We start from the raw sequence: 22,898 nt of genomic DNA, 5'->3' as shown, positions 1-22,898 counted from the left end.
CACGGTCAGTGATTGTCAGGCCGTAGTGACCCGCGGTCAGTGAGTGTCAGGCCGCAGTGACCCGCGGTCAGTGAGTGTCTGGTCACAGTGACCCGCGGTCAGTGAGTGTCAGGCCGCAGTGACCCACGGTCAGTGAGTGTCTGGTCGCAGTGACCCGCGGTCAGTGAGTGTCTGGTCACATGACCCGCGATCAGTGAGTGTCAGGACGTAGTGACCCGCGGTCAGTGAGTGTCAGGCCGCAGTGACCCGCGGTCAGTGATTGTCAGGCCCCAGTGACCCACGGTCAGTGATTGTCAGGCCGCAGTGACCCACGGTCAGTGATTGTCAGGCCCCAGTGACCCGCGGTCAGGGAATGTCAGGCCGTAGTGACCCACAGTCAGTGAGTGTCAGGCCGCAGTGACCCGCGGTCAGTGAGTGTCAGGCCGTAGTGACCCGCGGTCAGTGAGTGTCAGGCCGCAGTGACCCACGGTCAGGGAATGTCAGGCCGTAGTGACCCACAGTCAGTGAGTGTCAGGCCGTAGTGACCCACGGTCAGTGAGTGTCAGGCCGTAGTGACCCGCGGTCAGTGAGTGTCAGGCCGCAGTGACCCGCGGTCAGTGAGTGTCAGGCCGTAGTGACCCACGGTCAGTGAGTGTCAGACCGCAGTGACCCACGGTCAGTGAGTGTCAGGCCGCAGTGACCCGCGGTCAGTGAGTGTCAGGCCGCAGTGACCCGCGGTCAGTGAGTGTCAGGCCGTAGTGACCCGCGGTCAGTGAGTGTCAGGCCACTGTGACCCACGTTCAGTGAGTGTCAGGCCGCAGTGACCCACGGTCAGTGAGTGTCAGGCCGCTGTGTCCAACGGTCAGTGAGTGTCCGAGTGTAAAGGATTAAAGAGGCCGCTTAATGTTCTCAAAGACTGTGTCTGGTCCAGGGGGCAGTGACCATTCCCTCAGCAATGAGACTGCGTTAGAATCAGTATCTCACTGAATAGTTCCCCTCTCCAGCACAGGGGGAGAAGGTCCATTGGACAGTCCGGGCAAGGCAGTGTGTCGGGACTGTAATAGATAGACAGAGCAGCGTGGGTGAGCTGTAATGGCTAGACAGGCCCGTGTGTGGGGTCTGTAATGGATAGACAGGACAGTGTGTGGGTACTGTAATGGATAAGCAATGCAGTGTATGGGGACTGTAATAGATTGGGCAGTCTGTGGGATCTGTAATGGATAGACAGGACAGTAATGGATAGACAGGACAGTGTGTGGTGACTGTCATGGATAGGCATTGCAGTGTGTGGGGACTGTGATGGACGGACAGGACAGTGTGTGAGGACTTTAATGTATAGACAGGACAGTATTTGGTGACTGTAATGGATAGGCAGTGCAGTGTGTGGGGACTGTAATAGATTGGGCAGTCTGTTGGATCTGTAATGGATAGAGAGGGCAGTGTGTGGTGTCTGCAATGGACAGACAGGGCAGTGTGCGGGTGCTGTATTGGATAAACTGGGCAGTGGGGGGGATCTATAATGGGTAGATGGCAGTGTGGGGTGACTGTAATGGATAGACAGGGCAGTGTGTGGGGACTGTAATGGATAGACAGGACAGTGTGCGGGGTCTGTAATGGATAGACAGGGCAGTGTGTGGGGACTGTAATGGATAGACAGGGCAGTGTGTGGGGACTGTAATGGATAGGCATTGCAGTGTGTGTGGTCTGTAATGGATAGAGAGGGCAGTGTGCGGGGACTGTAATGGATAGACAGGGCAGTGTGTGGGGACTGTAATGGACAGACAGGGCAGTGTGTGGGGACTGTAATGGATAGACAGGGCAGTGTGTGGGGACTGTAATGGATAGACAGGACAGTGTGTGGGGACTGTAATGGATAGACAGGACAGTGTGTGGGGACTGTAATGGACAGACAGGACAGTGTGTGGGGACTGTAATGGACAGACAGGGCAGTGTGCGGGGACTGTAATGGATAGGCAGGACAGTGTGTGGGGACTGTAATGGATAGGCAGGGCAGTGTGTGGGGTCTGTAATGGACAGACAGGGCAGTGTGCGGGGACTGTAATGGATAGGCAGGGCAGTGTGCGGGGACTGTAATGGATAGACAGGGCAGTGTGTGGGGACTGTAATGGACAGCGTCTGGAGCAATGTTATTTTGGAATGATGCTTTGGGTGCCATACCAATCTGAAGCTGAAGATGGAAAGCTGTTGGGCGTGTGACTATCTGTGTAACCGTGGTGTTTGTCCCCGGTCTTTAGATAATCAGTTCCGGATGTCAATCCTGGAACGACTGGAACAGATGGAGAAACGGATGGCAGAGATGACTGGTTCATCCTCCAACAAGCAGCAGCCGATGGGCTCAGGGGACAAGATGCAGATCCAGGTACGAGCCAACACTGACAGCGCTGCTCTCGGTGAAGTGTGGGCCCTGAGCAGGCAGCATTACCCAGCATTCCTGTGGACATCTGTGCAAACGTTCACATCCCAGGGTCCTGTTAACCAAATCACATTCCGGATGGAATAATCTCCCATGATCAGGATCAGGAACCCTGGTTCATTTCCCCCCCCCCCCCAACTCTCTCACTGACTCATTCTCACTCACTCTCACTCTCTCACTCACTCTCACTCTCTCTCTCTCCACCCCAATCTCTAGCCCAGGGATGACTGGACAATGGTCAGGAACAGGAACGCTGGCTGATTTCCCCCCCAGCACTTTATCTCTCTCTCTCTCACACACACACTCCCTCTTACTCTCATTCTCTCTCTTATCTCTCTCTCTCTCTCTGCTATTTCATTTTTCTGAACTTGTTTATTCATCCACAACTGTTCTGTTATTTTGTTTGTCAGTAATTTGTTTCCCAGTTATTTCCCGAGTTCCATGCTGCTCACCATAAAACCCAGCTTTCCTTTTCCGTTTTCCTGAGTTGGTCTCAGTCTGTCTGTGACGTTAGGTTGTGTTGTGATCACTGTGTCTAACTGTTCCCCTTTCCTCTCACATCTGCTCAGATTTGTTTGCCATTGCTCCCTGTCTTGTTGGGTGTTTCTTTGATATCTTTAATCAGCTTGTTTGTAGATTGTTTACACAGCTCTGAAGCAGGGGAGACTTGAACCTTAAGATTATTAGGTGCAGGAGCAGCAGGAGGCCATTTGGCCCATTAAGTCTGCTCTGTTGTGTAATGAGGCCTTGGCTGATCTGATCATCCTCAACTCCAGTTTCCTGCCTTTACCCCATGACCCTTCCTGATAAAAATTAATCTCTCTCTCAGCCTTGAATATACGACCCAATCTTGACATCCCTCTGCACTACGGAAATCCCCACCTTCACTCCCCTCGGAGAGAGGAAGTTCCTCCCTATCCCTGTCTTCACTGGGTGACCCCCTTGTTCTGAGATGATCCTCTCTGCTCCCACAGGGATGAGCAGCCTCTCCACATCTCCCCTGGTCAGTTCCCCGGAGAATCTGGTTGGTTTTAATCAGGTCACCTCTCATCCTTCAAAACTCCAATAAGTACAGCAGGACTGTCCTCACCTTCAGGAGACAGTGCCTCCATCCCCTGGACCAGCCGCGTGTACCCTCTCTGGATTATCTCTCCCACCCGTCTCTCTTTACTTCAATCAGGGACCTAAACTTGCACAGAATTCCAGCTGTGACCTGACTGGGGCCTAGTCCTAGTTTAGCTAAACCTCTCTGCATTATGTTTGAAATAAAGGTCAGCGTTTACCTTCCCTTTTGCTGCTGAAGTCAATGCTAACGTTTTGGGTTTTATGCATGCAGTCTCTGCAGTCTTTATCCATTTAAATAATCTTCAACTCCTCTCTCCTTCCTGCCAAAACCTCACGTTCCCCACACTCTATCCCATCTACCAAGGTTTTGTCTTTTCCCTGAACCTGCCTCGAGCCCTCTGCAGAGTCTCTGTGTCATTCTCACCAGTTGCCTTTCTGTCTATTTCTGTGCTGAAAATGTGTTGCTGGAAAAGCGCAGCAGGTCAGGCAGCATCCAAGGAACAGGATGTTCGTTGGATGCTGCCTGACCTGCTGTGCTTTTCCAGCAACACATTTTCAGCTCCTTTTCTGTCTATTTCTGTGTCTTTCACAAACTCAGTAACTGTACGGTCAGGTTCCTCCTCTGGGTGATTGATCTTGATTGTAAATCGTTGTGGCCCCAGCACTGATCCCTGGGTCAGCCCACCCTGTTCCAGGTTACCGGCCTGATAAGATCTCCCTTATCCCCGCTCCATGTCTCCTGTGAGTTAGCCAATCCCCTCTCCATGTTAATGTTCCAATTCCAACCCCGGTAGCCGAATAGCTGATACTTGAGTCATGTCAAGAAAATCTAAATACGTTACATCCTCAGCATCCCCTTTCTCTGTCCAGCTTGTTACCTTCCCAAAGGATTCCTGTGAAAGTGTCAGACACACCTTCCCCCTTCCTGAGACCACGCTGTCTCTGTTTGATGGTCGGATGGATTTCTCAGTGCTCAGCTGTTTCACCCTTTATCACAGACTCGGCCATGTTCCCAGTAACACGTTCTGCTCACTAGGCGATAGTGACCTGTTCACCATCTCCTTCCCTTCTTCTATCAGGGTGTTACATTGGCAGTTTCACAATCCTCAGGGACCATCCCAGATTCTAAAGATTCCTGGGAGATGACAATGAGTGTACACTCTCTACCTCCGTAGCTCCTTCCTTGATTATCCCAGGATGGATCCCATCTGATCCAGGGGACTGATCAGTCGGTGGCTAGACCAGTTCCTCTGGCTCTTTTTCACCAGAGGTAGTTACTGCGTTTACTTCCTCCGCTCCTCGTACCTGGGAATGTTGAGTAATTTTGGAAAACTTTTAGAGAGGGAGTTACACTGGGCCGGGGGATGCTGGGGTTAGGGGTCAAGGAGAGGGGCTGGGAACCAGGAGACTGCTGGGAGACTAGGAGGGGCTTGGGGAATGCGGGAGGAGGGGAGTGAGGGAGGAGGGTACAGGGAGGGGAGGGGAGTGAGGGAGGAGGGTACAGGGAGGGGAGTGAGGGAGGAAGGTACAGGGAGGGGAGGGGAGGGAGGGGAGGAGGGGAGTGAGGGAGGAGGGTACAGGGAGAGGAGTGAGGGAGGAGGGTACAGGGAGGGGAGGGGAGTGAGGGAGGAGGGTACAGGGAGGGGAGTGAGGGAGGAGGGTACAGGGAGGGGAGTGAGGGAGGAGGGTATAGGGAGGGGAGTGAGGGAGGAGGGTACAGGGAGGGGAGGGGAGTGAGGGAGGAGGGTACAGGGAGGGGAGTGAGGGAGGAGGGTATAGGGAGGGGAGTGAGGGAGGAGGGTACAGGGAGGGGAGGGGAGTGAGGGAGGAGGGTACAGGGAGAGGAGTGAGGGAGGAGGGTACAGGGTGGGGAGAGGGAGGAGGGGAGTGAGGGAGGAGGGTACAGGGAGAGGAGTGAGGGAGGAGGGTACAGGGTGGGGAGAGGGAGGAGGGGAGTGAGGGAGGAGGGTACAGGGTGGGGAGAGGGAGGAGGGGAATGAGGCAGGAGGGGAGTGAGGGAGGAGGGGAGTGAGGAAGGAGGGGAGTGAGGTAGGAGGGAAAAGGGAGGGGGGGGACTAGGGGAGTGAGGGAGGAGGGTACGAGGAGGGGAGTGAGGGAGGAGGGTACAGGGTGGGTCTGGGGGAGGGAGACAGGATGGGTGGTGGGGGGGGTTCTGGGTTACTCTGGGGTAGGATGGGGGTTTTGTACGGGTGAGGGGTGGGCAGCGGGATGGTGAGGGGTGGGGCGGCCGTGATAGTAAATAGCCAGCAGCCGGATGGAGCAACTGGGTTGACCAGTGCCCATGGTCAGTGCCAGTGGTCAGTGCCCGTGGTCAGTGCCCGTGGCCAGTGCCAGAGGAGAAGGGGACAAAGTGAATTTGGTGAAAGCCGACGAGGTTTAAAATAACGCTGAGGGTGAGGTGACCAACACCGAAACAGGGCAGCTTTGTTTCTATATTTGACTGTCTTGATGGAAGCTTTCAGCTTCACATTCTTGTTAATTTTAGACGTGCTGAAGCTCTGTTGCGTGTCTGGGTGCTCGTTAGATATTATCTCTGCCGGCTATTTATGGCAAGGTTGGAGAAAGGTGATTAACTGAAGGGCTTTACAAAGTGAGATTAAACTGACCCTTCCTCTGCTGGTGCAGGGGCCGCGGGAGGGGGGGGGGGTGTGGGGGAGTGGGTGGGGGTGGGGGGGTAGAGACGTGTTTCTGAGGTAATGTGGATCTCACCTTTCCATCTGTGCTCAGTGGAAAACTTTCAATCTACGTCCAGCTTCTCAAATAACGCCTGACTCTGTCCCCCTCGCTGGCTGTTCCTCCAGCCCCTCACCTTAGGGAAGAGACGTTAACTTTGCAGGGAGATCCACCAGGACCCTCAGGACGGGGGGGGTGTCAGCAGCGATGAGAGAAATTGGGGTTTTGTTCACTGGAATTCAGAAGGCTAAGAGCTGGTTTGAACGAAAAGTTTAGAAGCTCGATAACAGAAGGTTGACTTGATACACAGTGTTGAAAATGTGTTGCTGGAAAAGCGCAGCAGGTCAGGCAGCATCCAAGGAACAGGAGAATCGACGTTTCGGACAATCCTGAAGAAGGGCTCATGCCCGAAACGTTGATTCTCCTGCTCCTTGGATGCTGCCTGACCTGCTGCGCTTTTCCAGCAACACATTTTCAGCTCTGATCTCCAGCATCTGCAGCCCTCACTGTCTCCTTGATACACAGTGTTTCCCACTGATCACGGGAGTGTCCGGGACCTGGGACACCTGAAAGACTTCAAATTGTAAAATTTAAGAAAAATTTCAACGTTTGAGTCAGACCTTTGATGAGTGATGATAGGAGACACTCTTACACAGAGAGGATGATGAGAATTCTCACCCACAACCAGCAGATGATGCTGGTTAAATTCAACAGGTCTGGCAGCATCTGTGGGGGAGAACTCACAGTTAATGTTTCGGGTCAAATTACCCTTCCCCCCCCCCCCCCCCCCCGAGGTGGAGCTGAAAGGTTACCTCTCCCAGATGCTGCTAGACCTGCTGAGCTTTTCCAGCAACTCCCGGTTTAGAGTTTCTCACAGGTCTTTGGGATTGTAGTTGGGAGTTGGATCATCTGCTGATTTTGAATCTGGGATTACTCTGTGTGGAGATGTTGAGGGATACAGGATGAGGGTGGGTGTATAAAGCTGGGCCCCAGATAAACCAGCTGACTGACTCTGACTGGACGGGCTCAGAGGCTTTTAAACGGTCTCCTGTTCCTCATCAGCCCGTTCCCTCAGCTCCAGCCTCCAAAATCTTCACCATTCAATATATTTCTGCAGCTCCTCGTAATGCTTATCCGTTCTCTCTCCACCATCTCTCTCTCTCTCTCTCTCTCTCTCTGATATTCGAGCTGTTTATGATGCCGTTGTTATTATCTCTGTGTGTCCCGCCATCAGTCTGTTTCTGGCCAGTGACCAGCAATTACTCAATCCTTCCGAGATTCAGAGGGATTCAGTTGTGTGTCTGTGTGTGTGAGAGAGAGAGAGAGAGACAGAGACAGAGAGAGACAGAGAGACAGACAGAGAGACAGACAGAGAGACAAAGATAGAGAGAGAGACAGAGAGAGACAGATACGGAGACAGAGAGTGAGTGAGCGAACGTTCACCAGAGCTGGAGTCACCCACCCTTGAACTCTGAGCTGATTCTCCCTCCTGGGGTGCTGACTGACCTGTGGTGGTCTCCCACAGTCTGTTCCTTTCAGGCGAGATTCCCGGACCCGTAGGTCATTTACTCCGACAGTGTCACGTCACCATTCCCACCAGGAATTCTCCCTCAAACCAACATCACCCAATTGGTTGATAGTTTTATTGCATTATCAATGGGATCTGGCTGTGCCCTGTGAGCTGCTGCATTCCTGCCGGAGTCCTTCACTGGCTGGGAGCCTGATTGGGATTGATGTGGAGGTGATGGCCACCTCTTTATCTCCACCCCCCCACCACCGCCTCAGTGTTGTTATTCGAGTGAGAGAGGGAGTAAACCCCCACCTGCCCAGCGACCTCTCGTGAATCAGAGAGATTCTGCCTGAGAGTCCACTGCCATTCTCCTGCCACCCTCCCGTCCCCAATCCCCTCCGGAGCGGCTGGACCCTTGCTGTGCTGTGCTGGGGTCGGATGAGCCTGGTACCCCTTTCACCTTCCCAGCTGCCCCGTGGGGTGGTGCACTCTCTCTCTGTCTGCCGTTTCCCTCAGGCTGCTGCCTGCCCTGGCTGTGAATGACAGTTCCCTGATGATCTGGTCTCTCTCTGGGAGCAGCAGTGGGGCCGGCCAGCCCGTTGTTGGGTTAACAACAACAACCTGCATTTATTAAGCGCCTTCAGTGTCCCGGGGTTGGGGGGTGGGGGCGTATTGAGTGGGTTCATGTACTTGCTGCCATCTGACCAAAGCAGGATGGGATCTGAGGGGTGTCAGGACCAGGCAGTGGATTCTGAATCAGTTTGTCCACCATCCTGGTGTTAGTGGGTATCTGCTGGGGGTCCACATCAATGCCACCCCACCTCCCCGACCCCAACAAGTTGCTGTTCTGCTTGCATGCTCCATGTTTCAGTCAAGCAGAACCTGCGTTTTGGCGTGTGTTCCCTTTGGAGAATGGGCCGTGGGACAGGGACGGGGAAAGGTGCCTGCTACCCTCAGTTCTGACCTGAGCTTCCCAGTGAGGGAGCCTTCCTGCTGGGCTTCGATACCTCCAACAGCACAGAGCACTGAGGGAGTGCAACACTGTCATAGACGCCATCGTGTCCACGGGCAGTGGGGAGATCGCTCCTCTCCTCTGTGTCGGAGTCAATCCCAGCCAATAGTGTTCATGCCAGCTAACGATTCGGAACTGTGTGTGTGATTGTCTCCCACAAAGGCATCGTCTGACTCTTTTGAGGAAAGAATTATCGCCGTCTGTGAGGCGATGATGTCCCGATCCTCCTGGCTACGCTCGGAACGGCTCCTCCACGGAATCAGTTTCCGGGGAATGACCCTGTTACATCTCGCGGCAGCTCAGGGATACGGCCAACTCATCGCGACTCTCATCAAATGGAGGTGAGTGCCAGCTCTCTGTGTACTCACAGCTCCCCCTGTAATCACAGACCCCCCTGTACTCGCAGCCCCCCCTGTACTCACAGCCCCCCCTGTAATCACAGCCCCTGTTACTCACAGTAACAGCTCTCTCTGTAATCACAGCCCCTGTTACACACAGTAACAGCTCTCTCTGTAATCACAGCCCCTGTTACACACAGTAACAGCTCTCTCTGTAATCACAGCCCCTGTTACACACAGTAACAGCTCCCCCTGTAATCACAGCCCCTGTTACACACAGTAACAGCTCCCCCTGTAATCACAGCCCCTGTTACACACAGTAACAGCTCTCTCTGTAATCACAGCCCCTGTTACACACAGTAACAGCTCTCTCTGTAATCACAGCCCCTGTTACACACAGTAACAGCTCCCCCTGTAATCACAGCCCCTGTTACACACAGTAACAGCTCCCCCTGTAATCACAGCCCCTGTTACACACAGTAACAGCTCTCTCTGTAATCACAGCCCCTGTTACACACAGTAACAGCTCTCTCTGTAATCACAGCCCCTGTTACACACAGTAACAGCTCCCCCTGTAATCACAGCCCCTGTTACACACAGTAACAGCCCCCCCTGTAATCACAGCCCCTGTTACACACAGTAACAGCTCTCTCTGTAATCACAGCCCCTGTTACACACAGTAACAGCTCTCTCTGTAATCACAGCCCCTGTTACACACAGTAACAGCTCTCTCTGTAATCACAGCCCCTGTTACACACAGTAACAGCTCTCTCTGTAATCACAGCCCCTGTTACACACAGTAACAGCTCCCCCTGTAATCACAGCCCCTGTTACACACAGTAACAGCTCCCCCTGTAATCACAGCCCCTGTTACACACAGTAACAGCCCCCCCTGTAATCACAGCCCCTGTTACACACAGTAACAGCTCCCCCTGTAATCACAGCCCCTGTTACACACAGTAACAGCTCTCTCTGTAATCACAGCCCCTGTTACACACAGTAACAGCTCCCCCTGTAATCACAGCCCCTGTTACACACAGTAACAGCTCCCCCTGTAATCACAGCCCCTGTTACACACAGTAACAGCTCCCCCTGTAATCACAGCCCCTGTTACACACAGTAACAGCTCCCCCTGTAATCACAGCCCCTGTTACACACAGTAACAGCTCTCTCTGTAATCACAGCCCCTGTTACACACAGTAACAGCTCCCCCTGTAATCACAGCCCCTGTTACACACAGTAACAGCTCCCCCTGTAATCACAGCCCCTGTTACACACAGTAACAGCTCCCCCTGTAATCACAGCCCCTGTTACACACAGTAACAGCTCCCCCTGTAATCACAGCCCCTGTTACACACAGTAACAGCTCTCTCTGTAATCACAGCCCCTGTTACACACAGTAACAGCTCTCTCTGTAATCACAGCCCCTGTTACACACAGTAACAGCTCCCCCTGTAATCACAGCCCCTGTTACACACAGTAACAGCTCTCTCTGTAATCACAGCCCCTGTTACACACAGTAACAGCTCCCCCTGTAATCACAGCCCCTGTTACACACAGTAACAGCTCTCTCTGTAATCACAGCCCCTGTTACACACAGTAACAGCTCCCCCTGTAATCACAGCCCCTGTTACACACAGTAACAGCTCCCCCTGTAATCACAGCCCCTGTTACACACAGTAACAGCTCCCCCTGTAATCACAGCCCCTGTTACACACACTAACAGCCTCCCCTGTAATCACAGCCCCTGTTACACACAGTAACAGCTCCCCCTGTAATCACAGCCCCTGTTACACACAGTAACAGCTCTCTCTGTAATCACAGCCCCTGTTACACACAGTAACAGCTCCCCCTGTAATCACAGCCCCTGTTACACACAGTAACAGCTCCCCCTGTAATCACAGCCCCTGTTACACACAGTAACAGCTCTCTCTGTAATCACAGCCCCTGTTACACACAGTAACAGCTCCCCCTGTAATCACAGCCCCTGTTACACACAGTAACAGCTCCCCCTGTAATCACAGCCCCTGTTACACACAGTAACAGCTCTCTCTGTAATCACAGCCCCTGTTACACACAGTAACAGCTCCCCCTGTAATCACAGCCCCTGTTACACACAGTAACAGCTCCCCCTGTAATCACAGCCCCTGTTACACACAGTAACAGCCCCCCCTGTAATCACAGCCCCTGTTACACACAGTAACAGCTCTCTCTGTAATCACAGCCCCTGTTACACACAGTAACAGCTCCCCCTGTAATCACAGCCCCTGTTACACACAGTAACAGCTCTCTCTGTAATCACAGCCCCTGTTACACACAGTAACAGCTCTCTCTGTAATCACAGCCCCTGTTACACACAGTAACAGCTCCCCCTGTAATCACAGCCCCTGTTACACACAGTAACAGCTCTCTCTGTAATCACAGCCCCTGTTACACACAGTAACAGCCCCCCCTGTAATCACAGCCCCTGTTACACACAGTAACAGCTCTCTCTGTAATCACAGCCCCTGTTACACACAGTAACAGCTCCCCCTGTAATCACAGCCCCTGTTACACACAGTAACAGCCCCCCCTGTAATCACAGCCCCTGTTACACACAGTAACAGCTCTCTCTGTAATCACAGCCCCTGTTACACACAGTAACAGCTCCCCCTGTAATCACAGCCCCTGTTACACACAGTAACAGCTCTCTCTGTAATCACAGCCCCTGTTACACACAGTAACAGCTCCCCCTGTAATCACAGCCCCTGTTACACACAGTAACAGCTCCCCCTGTAATCACAGCCCCTGTTACACACAGTAACAGCTCTCTCTGTAATCACAGCCCCTGTTACACACAGTAACAGCTCTCTCTGTAATCACAGCCCCTGTTACACACAGTAACAGCTCTCTCTGTAATCACAGCCCCTGTTACACACAGTAACAGCTCCCCCTGTAATCACAGCCCCTGTTACACACAGTAACAGCTCCCCCTGTAATCACAGCCCCTGTTACACACAGTAACAGCTCTCTCTGTAATCACAGCCCCTGTTACACACAGTAACAGCTCCCCCTGTAATCACAGCCCCTGTTACACACAGTAACAGCTCCCCCTGTAATCACAGCCCCTGTTACACACAGTAACAGCTCTCTCTGTAATCACAGCCCCTGTTACACACAGTAACAGCTCCCCCTGTAATCACAGCCCCTGTTACACACAGTAACAGCTCCCCCTGTAATCACAGCCCCTGTTACACACAGTAACAGCTCTCTCTGTAATCACAGCCCCTGTTACACACAGTAACAGCTCTCTCTGTAATCACAGCCCCTGTTACACACAGTAACAGCTCCCCCTGTAATCACAGCCCCTGTTACACACAGTAACAGCTCCCCCTGTAATCACAGCCCCTGTTACACACAGTAACAGCTCCCCCTGTAATCACAGCCCCTGTTACACACAGTAACAGCTCTCTCTGTAATCACAGCCCCTGTTACACACAGTAACAGCTCCCCCTGTAATCACAGCCCCTGTTACACACAGTAACAGCTCCCCCTGTAATCACAGCCCCTGTTACACACAGTAACAGCTCTCTCTGTAATCACAGCCCCTGTTACACACAGTAACAGCTCCCCCTGTAATCACAGCCCCTGTTACACACAGTAACAGCTCCCCCTGTAATCACAGCCCCTGTTACACACAGTAACAGCTCTCTCTGTAATCACAGCCCCTGTTACACACAGTAACAGCTCCCCCTGTAATCACAGCCCCTGTTACACACAGTAACAGCTCCCCCTGTAATCACAGCCCCTGTTACACACAGTAACAGCTCCCCCTGTAATCACAGCCCCTGTTACACACAGTAACAGCTCCCCCTGTAATCACAGCCCCTGTTACACACAGTAACAGCTCCCCCTGTAATCACAGCCCCTGTTACACACAGTAACAGCTCTCTCTGTAATCACAGCCCCTGTTACACACAGTAACAGCTCCCCCTGTAATCACAGCCCCTGTTACACACAGTAACAGCTCTCTCTGTAATCACAGCCCCTGTTACACACAGTAACAGCTCCCCCTGTAATCACAGCCCCTGTTACACACAGTAACAGCTCTCTCTGTAATCACAGCCCCTGTTACACACAGTAACAGCTCCCCCTGTAATCACAGCCCCTGTTACACACAGTAACAGCTCTCTCTGTAATCACAGCCCCTGTTACACACAGTAACAGCTCTCTCTGTAATCACAGCCCCTGTTACACACAGTAACAGCTCTCTCTGTAATCACAGCCCCTGTTACACACAGTAACAGCTCCCCCTGTAATCACAGCCCCTGTTACACACAGTAACAGCTCCCCCTGTAATCACAGCCCCTGTTACACACAGTAACAGCTCTCTCTGTAATCACAGCCCCTGTTACACACAGTAACAGCTCTCTCTGTAATCACAGCCCCTGTTACACACAGTAACAGCTCCCCCTGTAATCACAGCCCCTGTTACACACAGTAACAGCTCCCCCTGTAATCACAGCCCCTGTTACACACAGTAACAGCTCCCCCTGTAATCACAGCCCCTGTTACACACAGTAACAGCTCTCTCTGTAATCACAGCCCCTGTTACACACAGTAACAGCTCCCCCTGTAATCACAGCCCCTGTTACACACAGTAACAGCTCTCTCTGTAATCACAGCCCCTGTTACACACAGTAACAGCTCCCCCTGTAATCACAGCCCCTGTTACACACAGTAACAGCTCCCCCTGTAATCACAGCCCCTGTTACACACAGTAACAGCTCTCTCTGTAATCACAGCCCCTGTTACACACAGTAACAGCTCCCCCTGTAATCACAGCCCCTGTTACACACAGTAACAGCTCTCTCTGTAATCACAGCCCCTGTTACACACAGTAACAGCTCCCCCTGTAATCACAGCCCCTGTTACACACAGTAACAGCTCCCCCTGTAATCACAGCCCCTGTTACACACAGTAACAGCTCCCCCTGTAATCACAGCCCCTGTTACACACAGTAACAGCTCCCCCTGTAATCACAGCCCCTGTTACACACAGTAACAGCTCTCTCTGTAATCACAGCCCCTGTTACACACAGTAACAGCTCCCCCTGTAATCACAGCCCCTGTTACACACAGTAACAGCTCCCCCTGTAATCACAGCCCCTGTTACACACAGTAACAGCTCCCCCTGTAATCACAGCCCCTGTTACACACAGTAACAGCTCCCCCTGTAATCACAGCCCCTGTTACACACAGTAACAGCTCCCTCTGTAATCACAGCCCCTGTTACACACAGTAACAGCTCCCCCTGTAATCACAGCCCCTGTTACACACAGTAACAGCTCTCTCTGTAATCACAGCCCCTGTTACACACAGTAACAGCTCCCCCTGTAATCACAGCCCCTGTTACACACAGTAACAGCTCTCTCTGTAATCACAGCCCCTGTTACACACAGTAACAGCTCCCCCTGTAATCACAGCCCCTGTTACACACAGTAACAGCTCTCTCTGTAATCACAGCCCCTGTTACACACAGTAACAGCTCCCCCTGTAATCACAGCCCCTGTTACACACAGTAACAGCTCCCCCTGTAATCACAGCCCCTGTTACACACAGTAACAGCTCTCTCTGTAATCACAGCCCCTGTTACACACAGTAACAGCTCCCCCTGTAATCACAGCCCCTGTTACACACAGTAACAGCTCCCCCTGTAATCACAGCCCCTGTTACACACAGTAACAGCTCCCCCTGTAATCACAGCCCCTGTTACACACAGTAACAGCTCCCCCTGTAATCACAGCCCCTGTTACACACAGTAACAGCTCCCCCTGTAATCACAGCCCCTGTTACACACAGTAACAGCTCTCTCTGTAATCACAGCCCCTGTTACACACAGTAACAGCTCCCCCTGTAATCACAGCCCCTGTTACACACAGTAACAGCTCCCCCTGTAATCACAGCCCCTGTTACACACAGTAACAGCTCCCCCTGTAATCACAGCCCCTGTTACACACAGTAACAGCTCCCCCTGTAATCACAGCCCCTGTTACACACAGTAACAGCTCCCCCTGTAATCACAGCCCCTGTTACACACAGTAACAGCTCTCTCTGTAATCACAGCCCCTGTTACACACAGTAACAGCTCCCCCTGTAATCACAGCCCCTGTTACACACAGTAACAGCTCCCCCTGTAATCACAGCCCCTGTTACACACAGTAACAGCTCTCTCTGTAATCACAGCCCCTGTTACACACAGTAACAGCTCCCCCTGTAATCACAGCCCCTGTTACACACAGTAACAGCTCCCCCTGTAATCACAGCCCCTGTTACACACAGTAACAGCTCTCTCTGTAATCACAGCCCCTGTTACACACAGTAACAGCTCTCTCTGTAATCACAGCCCCTGTTACACACAGTAACAGCTCCCCCTGTAATCACAGCCCCTGTTACACACAGTAACAGCTCCCCCTGTAATCACAGCCCCTGTTACACACAGTAACAGCTCCCCCTGTAATCACAGCCCCTGTTACACACAGTAACAGCTCCCCCTGTAATCACAGCCCCTGTTACACACAGTAACAGCTCCCCCTGTAATCACAGCCCCTGTTACACACAGTAACAGCTCCCCCTGTAATCACAGCCCCTGTTACACACAGTAACAGCTCCCCCTGTAATCACAGCCCCTGTTACACACAGTAACAGCTCCCCCTGTAATCACAGCCCCTGTTACACACAGTAACAGCTCTCTCTGTAATCACAGCCCCTGTTACACACAGTAACAGCTCCCCCTGTAATCACAGCCCCTGTTACACACAGTAACAGCTCTCTCTGTAATCACAGCCCCTGTTACACACAGTAACAGCTCCCCCTGTAATCACAGCCCCTGTTACACACAGTAACAGCTCCCCCTGTAATCACAGCCCCTGTTACACACAGTAACAGCTCTCTCTGTAATCACAGCCCCTGTTACACACAGTAACAGCTCCCCCTGTAATCACAGCCCCTGTTACACACAGTAACAGCTCCCCCTGTAATCACAGCCCCTGTTACACACAGTAACAGCTCCCCCTGTAATCACAGCCCCTGTTACACACAGTAACAGCTCCCCCTGTAATCACAGCCCCTGTTACACACAGTAACAGCTCCCCCTGTAATCACAGCCCCTGTTACACACAGTAACAGCTCCCCCTGTAATCACAGCCCCTGTTACACACAGTAACAGCTCTCTCTGTAATCACAGCCCCTGTTACACACAGTAACAGCTCTCTCTGTAATCACAGCCCCTGTTACACACAGTAACAGCTCCCCCTGTAATCACAGCCCCTGTTACACACAGTAACAGCCCCCCCTGTAATCACAGCCCCTGTTACACACAGTAACAGCTCCCCCTGTAATCACAGCCCCTGTTACACACAGTAACAGCTCTCTCTGTAATCACAGCCCCTGTTACACACAGTAACAGCTCTCTCTGTAATCACAGCCCCTGTTACACACAGTAACAGCTCCCCCTGTAATCACAGCCCCTGTTACACACAGTAACAGCTCCCCCTGTAATCACAGCCCCTGTTACACACAGTAACAGCTCTCTCTGTAATCACAGCCCCTGTTACACACAGTAACAGCTCCCCCTGTAATCACAGCCCCTGTTACACACAGTAACAGCTCCCCCTGTAATCACAGCCCCTGTTACACACAGTAACAGCCCCCCCTGTAATCACAGCCCCTGTTACACACAGTAACAGCTCTCTCTGTAATCACAGCCCCTGTTACACACAGTAACAGCTCCCCCTGTAATCACAGCCCCTGTTACACACAGTAACAGCTCTCTCTGTAATCACAGCCCCTGTTACACACAGTAACAGCTCTCTCTGTAATCACAGCCCCTGTTACACACAGTAACAGCTCCCCCTGTAATCACAGCCCCTGTTACACACAGTAACAGCTCCCCCTGTAATCACAGCCCCTGTTACACACAGTAACAGCTCTCTCTGTAATCACAGCCCCTGTTACACACAGTAACAGCTCCCCCTGTAATCACAGCCCCTGTTACACACAGTAACAGCTCTCTCTGTAATCACAGCCCCTGTTACACACAGTAACAGCTCCCCCTGTAATCACAGCCCCTGTTACACACAGTAACAGCTCTCTCTGTAATCACAGCCCCTGTTACACACAGTAACAGCTCCCCCTGTAATCACAGCCCCTGTTACACACAGTAACAGCTCCCCCTGTAATCACAGCCCCTGTTACACACAGTAACAGCTCCCCCTGTAATCACAGCCCCTGTTACACACAGTAACAGCTCCCCCTGTAATCACAGCCCCTGTTACACACAGTAACAGCTCTCTCTGTAATCACAGCCCCTGTTACACACAGTAACAGCTCCCCCTGTAATCACAGCCCCTGTTACACACAGTAACAGCTCCCCCTGTAATCACAGCCCCTGTTACACACAGTAACAGCTCTCTCTGTAATCACAGCCCCTGTTACACACAGTAACAGCTCCCCCTGTAATCACAGCCCCTGTTACACACAGTAACAGCTCTCTCTGTAATCACAGCCCCTGTTACACACAGTAACAGCTCCCCCTGTAATCACAGCCCCTGTTACACACAGTAACAGCTCCCCCTGTAATCACAGCCCCTGTTACACACAGTAACAGCTCTCTCTGTAATCACAGCCCCTGTTACACACAGTAACAGCTCCCCCTGTAATCACAGCCCCTGTTACACACAGTAACAGCTCCCCCTGTAATCACAGCCCCTGTTACACACAGTAACAGCTCCCCCTGTAATCACAGCCCCTGTTACACACAGTAACAGCTCCCCCTGTAATCACAGCCCCTGTTACACACAGTAACAGCTCCCCCTGTAATCACAGCCCCTGTTACACACAGTAACAGCTCTCTCTGTAATCACAGCCCCTGTTACACACAGTAACAGCTCCCCCTGTAATCACAGCCCCTGTTACACACAGTAACAGCTCCCCCTGTAATCACAGCCCCTGTTACACACAGTAACAGCTCCCCCTGTAATCACAGCCCCTGTTACACACAGTAACAGCTCCCCCTGTAATCACAGCCCCTGTTACACACAGTAACAGCTCTCTCTGTAATCACAGCCCCTGTTACACACAGTAACAGCTCCCCCTGTAATCACAGCCCCTGTTACACACAGTAACAGCTCCCCCTGTAATCACAGCCCCTGTTACACACAGTAACAGCTCCCCCTGTAATCACAGCCCCTGTTACACACAGTAACAGCTCTCTCTGTAATCACAGCCCCTGTTACACACAGTAACAGCTCTCTCTGTAATCACAGCCCCTGTTACACACAGTAACAGCTCCCCCTGTAATCACAGCCCCTGTTACACACAGTAACAGCTCTCTCTGTAATCACAGCCCCTGTTACACACAGTAACAGCTCCCCCTGTAATCACAGCCCCTGTTACACACAGTAACAGCTCCCCCTGTAATCACAGCCCCTGTTACACACAGTAACAGCTCTCTCTGTAATCACAGCCCCTGTTACACACAGTAACAGCTCCCCCTGTAATCACAGCCCCTGTTACACACAGTAACAGCTCTCTCTGTAATCACAGCCCCTGTTACACACAGTAACAGCTCCCCCTGTAATCACAGCCCCTGTTACACACAGTAACAGCTCTCTCTGTAATCACAGCCCCTGTTACACACAGTAACAGCTCTCTCTGTAATCACAGCCCCTGTTACACACAGTAACAGCTCCCCCTGTAATCACAGCCCCTGTTACACACAGTAACAGCTCCCCCTGTAATCACAGCCCCTGTTACACACAGTAACAGCTCTCTCTGTAATCACAGCCCCTGTTACACACAGTAACAGCTCCCCCTGTAATCACAGCCCCTGTTACACACAGTAACAGCTCCCCCTGTAATCACAGCCCCTGTTACACACAGTAACAGCTCCCCCTGTAATCACAGCCCCTGTTACACACAGTAACAGCTCCCCCTGTAATCACAGCCCCTGTTACACACAGTAACAGCTCCCCCTGTAATCACAGCCCCTGTTACACACAGTAACAGCTCCCCCTGTAATCACAGCCCCTGTTACACACAGTAACAGCTCTCTCTGTAATCACAGCCCCTGTTACACACAGTAACAGCTCTCTCTGTAATCACAGCCCCTGTTACACACAGTAACAGCTCCCCCTGTAATCACAGCCCCTGTTACACACAGTAACAGCCCCCCCTGTAATCACAGCCCCTGTTACACACAGTAACAGCTCCCCCTGTAATCACAGCCCCTGTTACACACAGTAACAGCTCTCTCTGTAATCACAGCCCCTGTTACACACAGTAACAGCTCTCTCTGTAATCACAGCCCCTGTTACACACAGTAACAGCTCCCCCTGTAATCACAGCCCCTGTTACACACAGTAACAGCTCCCCCTGTAATCACAGCCCCTGTTACACACAGTAACAGCTCTCTCTGTAATCACAGCCCCTGTTACACACAGTAACAGCTCTCTCTGTAATCACAGCCCCTGTTACACACAGTAACAGCTCCCCCTGTAATCACAGCCCCTGTTACACACAGTAACAGCTCTCTCTGTAATCACAGCCCCTGTTACACACAGTAACAGCTCTCTCTGTAATCACAGCCCCTGTTACACACAGTAACAGCTCCCCCTGTAATCACAGCCCCTGTTACACACAGTAACAGCTCCCCCTGTAATCACAGCCCCTGTTACACACAGTAACAGCTCTCTCTGTAATCACAGCCCCTGTTACACACAGTAACAGCTCCCCCTGTAATCACAGCCCCTGTTACACACAGTAACAGCTCCCCCTGTAATCACAGCCCCTGTTACACACAGTAACAGCTCCCCCTGTAATCACAGCCCCTGTTACACACAGTAACAGCTCCCCCTGTAATCACAGCCCCTGTTACACACAGTAACAGCTCTCTCTGTAATCACAGCCCCTGTTACACACAGTAACAGCTCTCTCTGTAATCACAGCCCCTGTTACACACAGTAACAGCTCCCCCTGTAATCACAGCCCCTGTTACACACAGTAACAGCTCCCCCTGTAATCACAGCCCCTGTTACACACAGTAACAGCTCCCCCTGTAATCACAGCCCCTGTTACACACAGTAACAGCTCCCCCTGTAATCACAGCCCCTGTTACACACAGTAACAGCTCTCTCTGTAATCACAGCCCCTGTTACACACAGTAACAGCTCCCCCTGTAATCACAGCCCCTGTTACACACAGTAACAGCTCCCCCTGTAATCACAGCCCCTGTTACACACAGTAACAGCTCCCCCTGTAATCACAGCCCCTGTTACACACAGTAACAGCTCCCCCTGTAATCACAGCCCCTGTTACACACAGTAACAGCTCTCTCTGTAATCACAGCCCCTGTTACACACAGTAACAGCTCCCCCTGTAATCACAGCCCCTGTTACACACAGTAACAGCTCTCTCTGTAATCACAGCCCCTGTTACACACAGTAACAGCTCCCCCTGTAATCACAGCCCCTGTTACACACAGTAACAGCTCCCCCTGTAATCACAGCCCCTGTTACACACAGTAACAGCTCCCCCTGTAATCACAGCCCCTGTTACACACAGTAACAGCTCTCTCTGTAATCACAGCCCCTGTTACACACAGTAACAGCTCCCCCTGTAATCACAGCCCCTGTTACACACAGTAACAGCTCTCTCTGTAATCACAGCCCCTGTTACACACAGTAACAGCTCCCCCTGTAATCACAGCCCCTGTTACACACAGTAACAGCTCTCTCTGTAATCACAGCCCCTGTTACACACAGTAACAGCTCCCCCTGTAATCACAGCCCCTGTTACACACAGTAACAGCTCCCCCTGTAATCACAGCCCCTGTTACACACAGTAACAGCTCCCCCTGTAATCACAGCCCCTGTTACACACAGTAACAGCTCCCCCTGTAATCACAGCCCCTATTACACACAGTAACAGCTCCCCCTGTAATCACAGCCCCTGTTACACACAGTAACAGCTCCCCCTGTAATCACAGCCCCTGTTACACACAGTAACAGCTCTCTCTGTAATCACAGCCCCTGTTACACACAGTAACAGCTCCCCCTGTAATCACAGCCCCTGTTACACACAGTAACAGCTCCCCCTGTAATCACAGCCCCTGTTACACACAGTAACAGCTCCCCCTGTAATCACAGCCCCTGTTACACACAGTAACAGCTCCCCCTGTAATCACAGCCCCTGTTACACACAGTAACAGCTCCCCCTGTAATCACAGCCCCTGTTACACACAGTAACAGCTCCCCCTGTAATCACAGCCCCTGTTACACACAGTAACAGCTCTCTCTGTAATCACAGCCCCTGTTACACACAGTAACAGCTCCCCCTGTAATCACAGCCCCTGTTACACACAGTAACAGCTCTCTCTGTAATCACAGCCCCTGTTACACACAGTAACAGCTCTCTCTGTAATCACAGCCCCTGTTACACACAGTAACAGCTCCCCCTGTAATCACAGCCCCTGTTACACACAGTAACAGCTCCCCCTGTAATCACAGCCCCTGTTACACACAGTAACAGCTCCCCCTGTAATCACAGCCCCTGTTACACACAGTAACAGCTCCCCCTGTAATCACAGCCCCTGTTACACACAGTAACAGCTCCCCCTGTAATCACAGCCCCTGTTACACACAGTAACAGCTCCCCCTGTAATCACAGCCCCTGTTACACACAGTAACAGCTCTCTCTGTAATCACAGCCCCTGTTACACACAGTAACAGCTCCCCCTGTAATCACAGCCCCTGTTACACACAGTAACAGCTCCCCCTGTAATCACAGCCCCTGTTACACACAGTAACAGCTCCCCCTGTAATCACAGCCCCTGTTACACACAGTAACAGCTCCCCCTGTAATCACAGCCCCTGTTACACACAGTAACAGCTCCCCCTGTAATCACAGCCCCTGTTACACACAGTAACAGCTCTCTCTGTAATCACAGCCCCTGTTACACACAGTAACAGCTCCCCCTGTAATCACAGCCCCTGTTACACACAGTAACAGCTCCCCCTGTAATCACAGCCCCTGTTACACACAGTAACAGCTCCCCCTGTAATCACAGCCCCTGTTACACACAGTAACAGCTCCCCCTGTAATCACAGCCCCTGTTACACACAGTAACAGCTCTCTCTGTAATCACAGCCCCTGTTACACACAGTAACAGCTCTCTCTGTAATCACAGCCCCTGTTACACACAGTAACAGCTCCCCCTGTAATCACAGCCCCTGTTACACACAGTAACAGCTCCCCCTGTAATCACAGCCCCTGTTACACACAGTAACAGCTCCCCCTGTAATCACAGCCCCTGTTACACACAGTAACAGCTCTCTCTGTAATCACAGCCCCTGTTACACACAGTAACAGCTCCCCCTGTAATCACAGCCCCTGTTACACACAGTAACAGCTCCCCCTGTAATCACAGCCCCTGTTACACACAGTAACAGCTCCCCCTGTAATCACAGCCCCTGTTACACACAGTAACAGCTCCCCCTGTAATCACAGCCCCTGTTACACACAGTAACAGCTCTCTCTGTAATCACAGCCCCTGTTACACACAGTAACAGCTCTCCCTGTAATCACAGCCCCTGTTACACACAGTAACAGCTCCCCCTGTAATCACAGCCCCTGTTACACACAGTAACAGCTCCCCCTGTAATCACAGCCCCTGTTACACACAGTAACAGCTCTCTCTGTAATCACAGCCCCTGTTACACACAGTAACAGCTCCCCCTGTAATCACAGCCCCTGTTACACACAGTAACAGCTCCCCCTGTAATCACAGCCCCTGTTACACACAGTAACAGCATTCCCACATTGCTGTAAT

General features: G+C 52.0%; 1 protein-coding gene across 1 annotated transcript in view; it reads left to right on the top strand.

Moving 5' to 3' along the window:
- Nucleotides 1-22,898, top strand: part of LOC132835187 (calmodulin-binding transcription activator 2-like) — a 123,655-nt gene that overhangs the window by 83,231 nt on the left and 17,526 nt on the right. Inside the window, exons 11-12 of the mRNA XM_060854551.1 lie at nucleotides 2,235-2,359; nucleotides 8,857-9,035. Of these exons, the coding sequence (XP_060710534.1) occupies nucleotides 2,235-2,359; nucleotides 8,857-9,035 (304 nt within the window). The remainder of the gene's footprint in view (nucleotides 1-2,234; nucleotides 2,360-8,856; nucleotides 9,036-22,898) is intronic.

Source organism: Hemiscyllium ocellatum, chromosome 44 (genome assembly GCF_020745735.1).
Source record: "Hemiscyllium ocellatum isolate sHemOce1 chromosome 44, sHemOce1.pat.X.cur, whole genome shotgun sequence".
In the NCBI taxonomy this organism is placed as follows: Eukaryota; Metazoa; Chordata; class Chondrichthyes; order Orectolobiformes; family Hemiscylliidae; genus Hemiscyllium; species Hemiscyllium ocellatum.
Note: the sequence above shows the minus strand (reverse complement) of the source record. Positions and strands in the feature narration are given on the sequence as shown.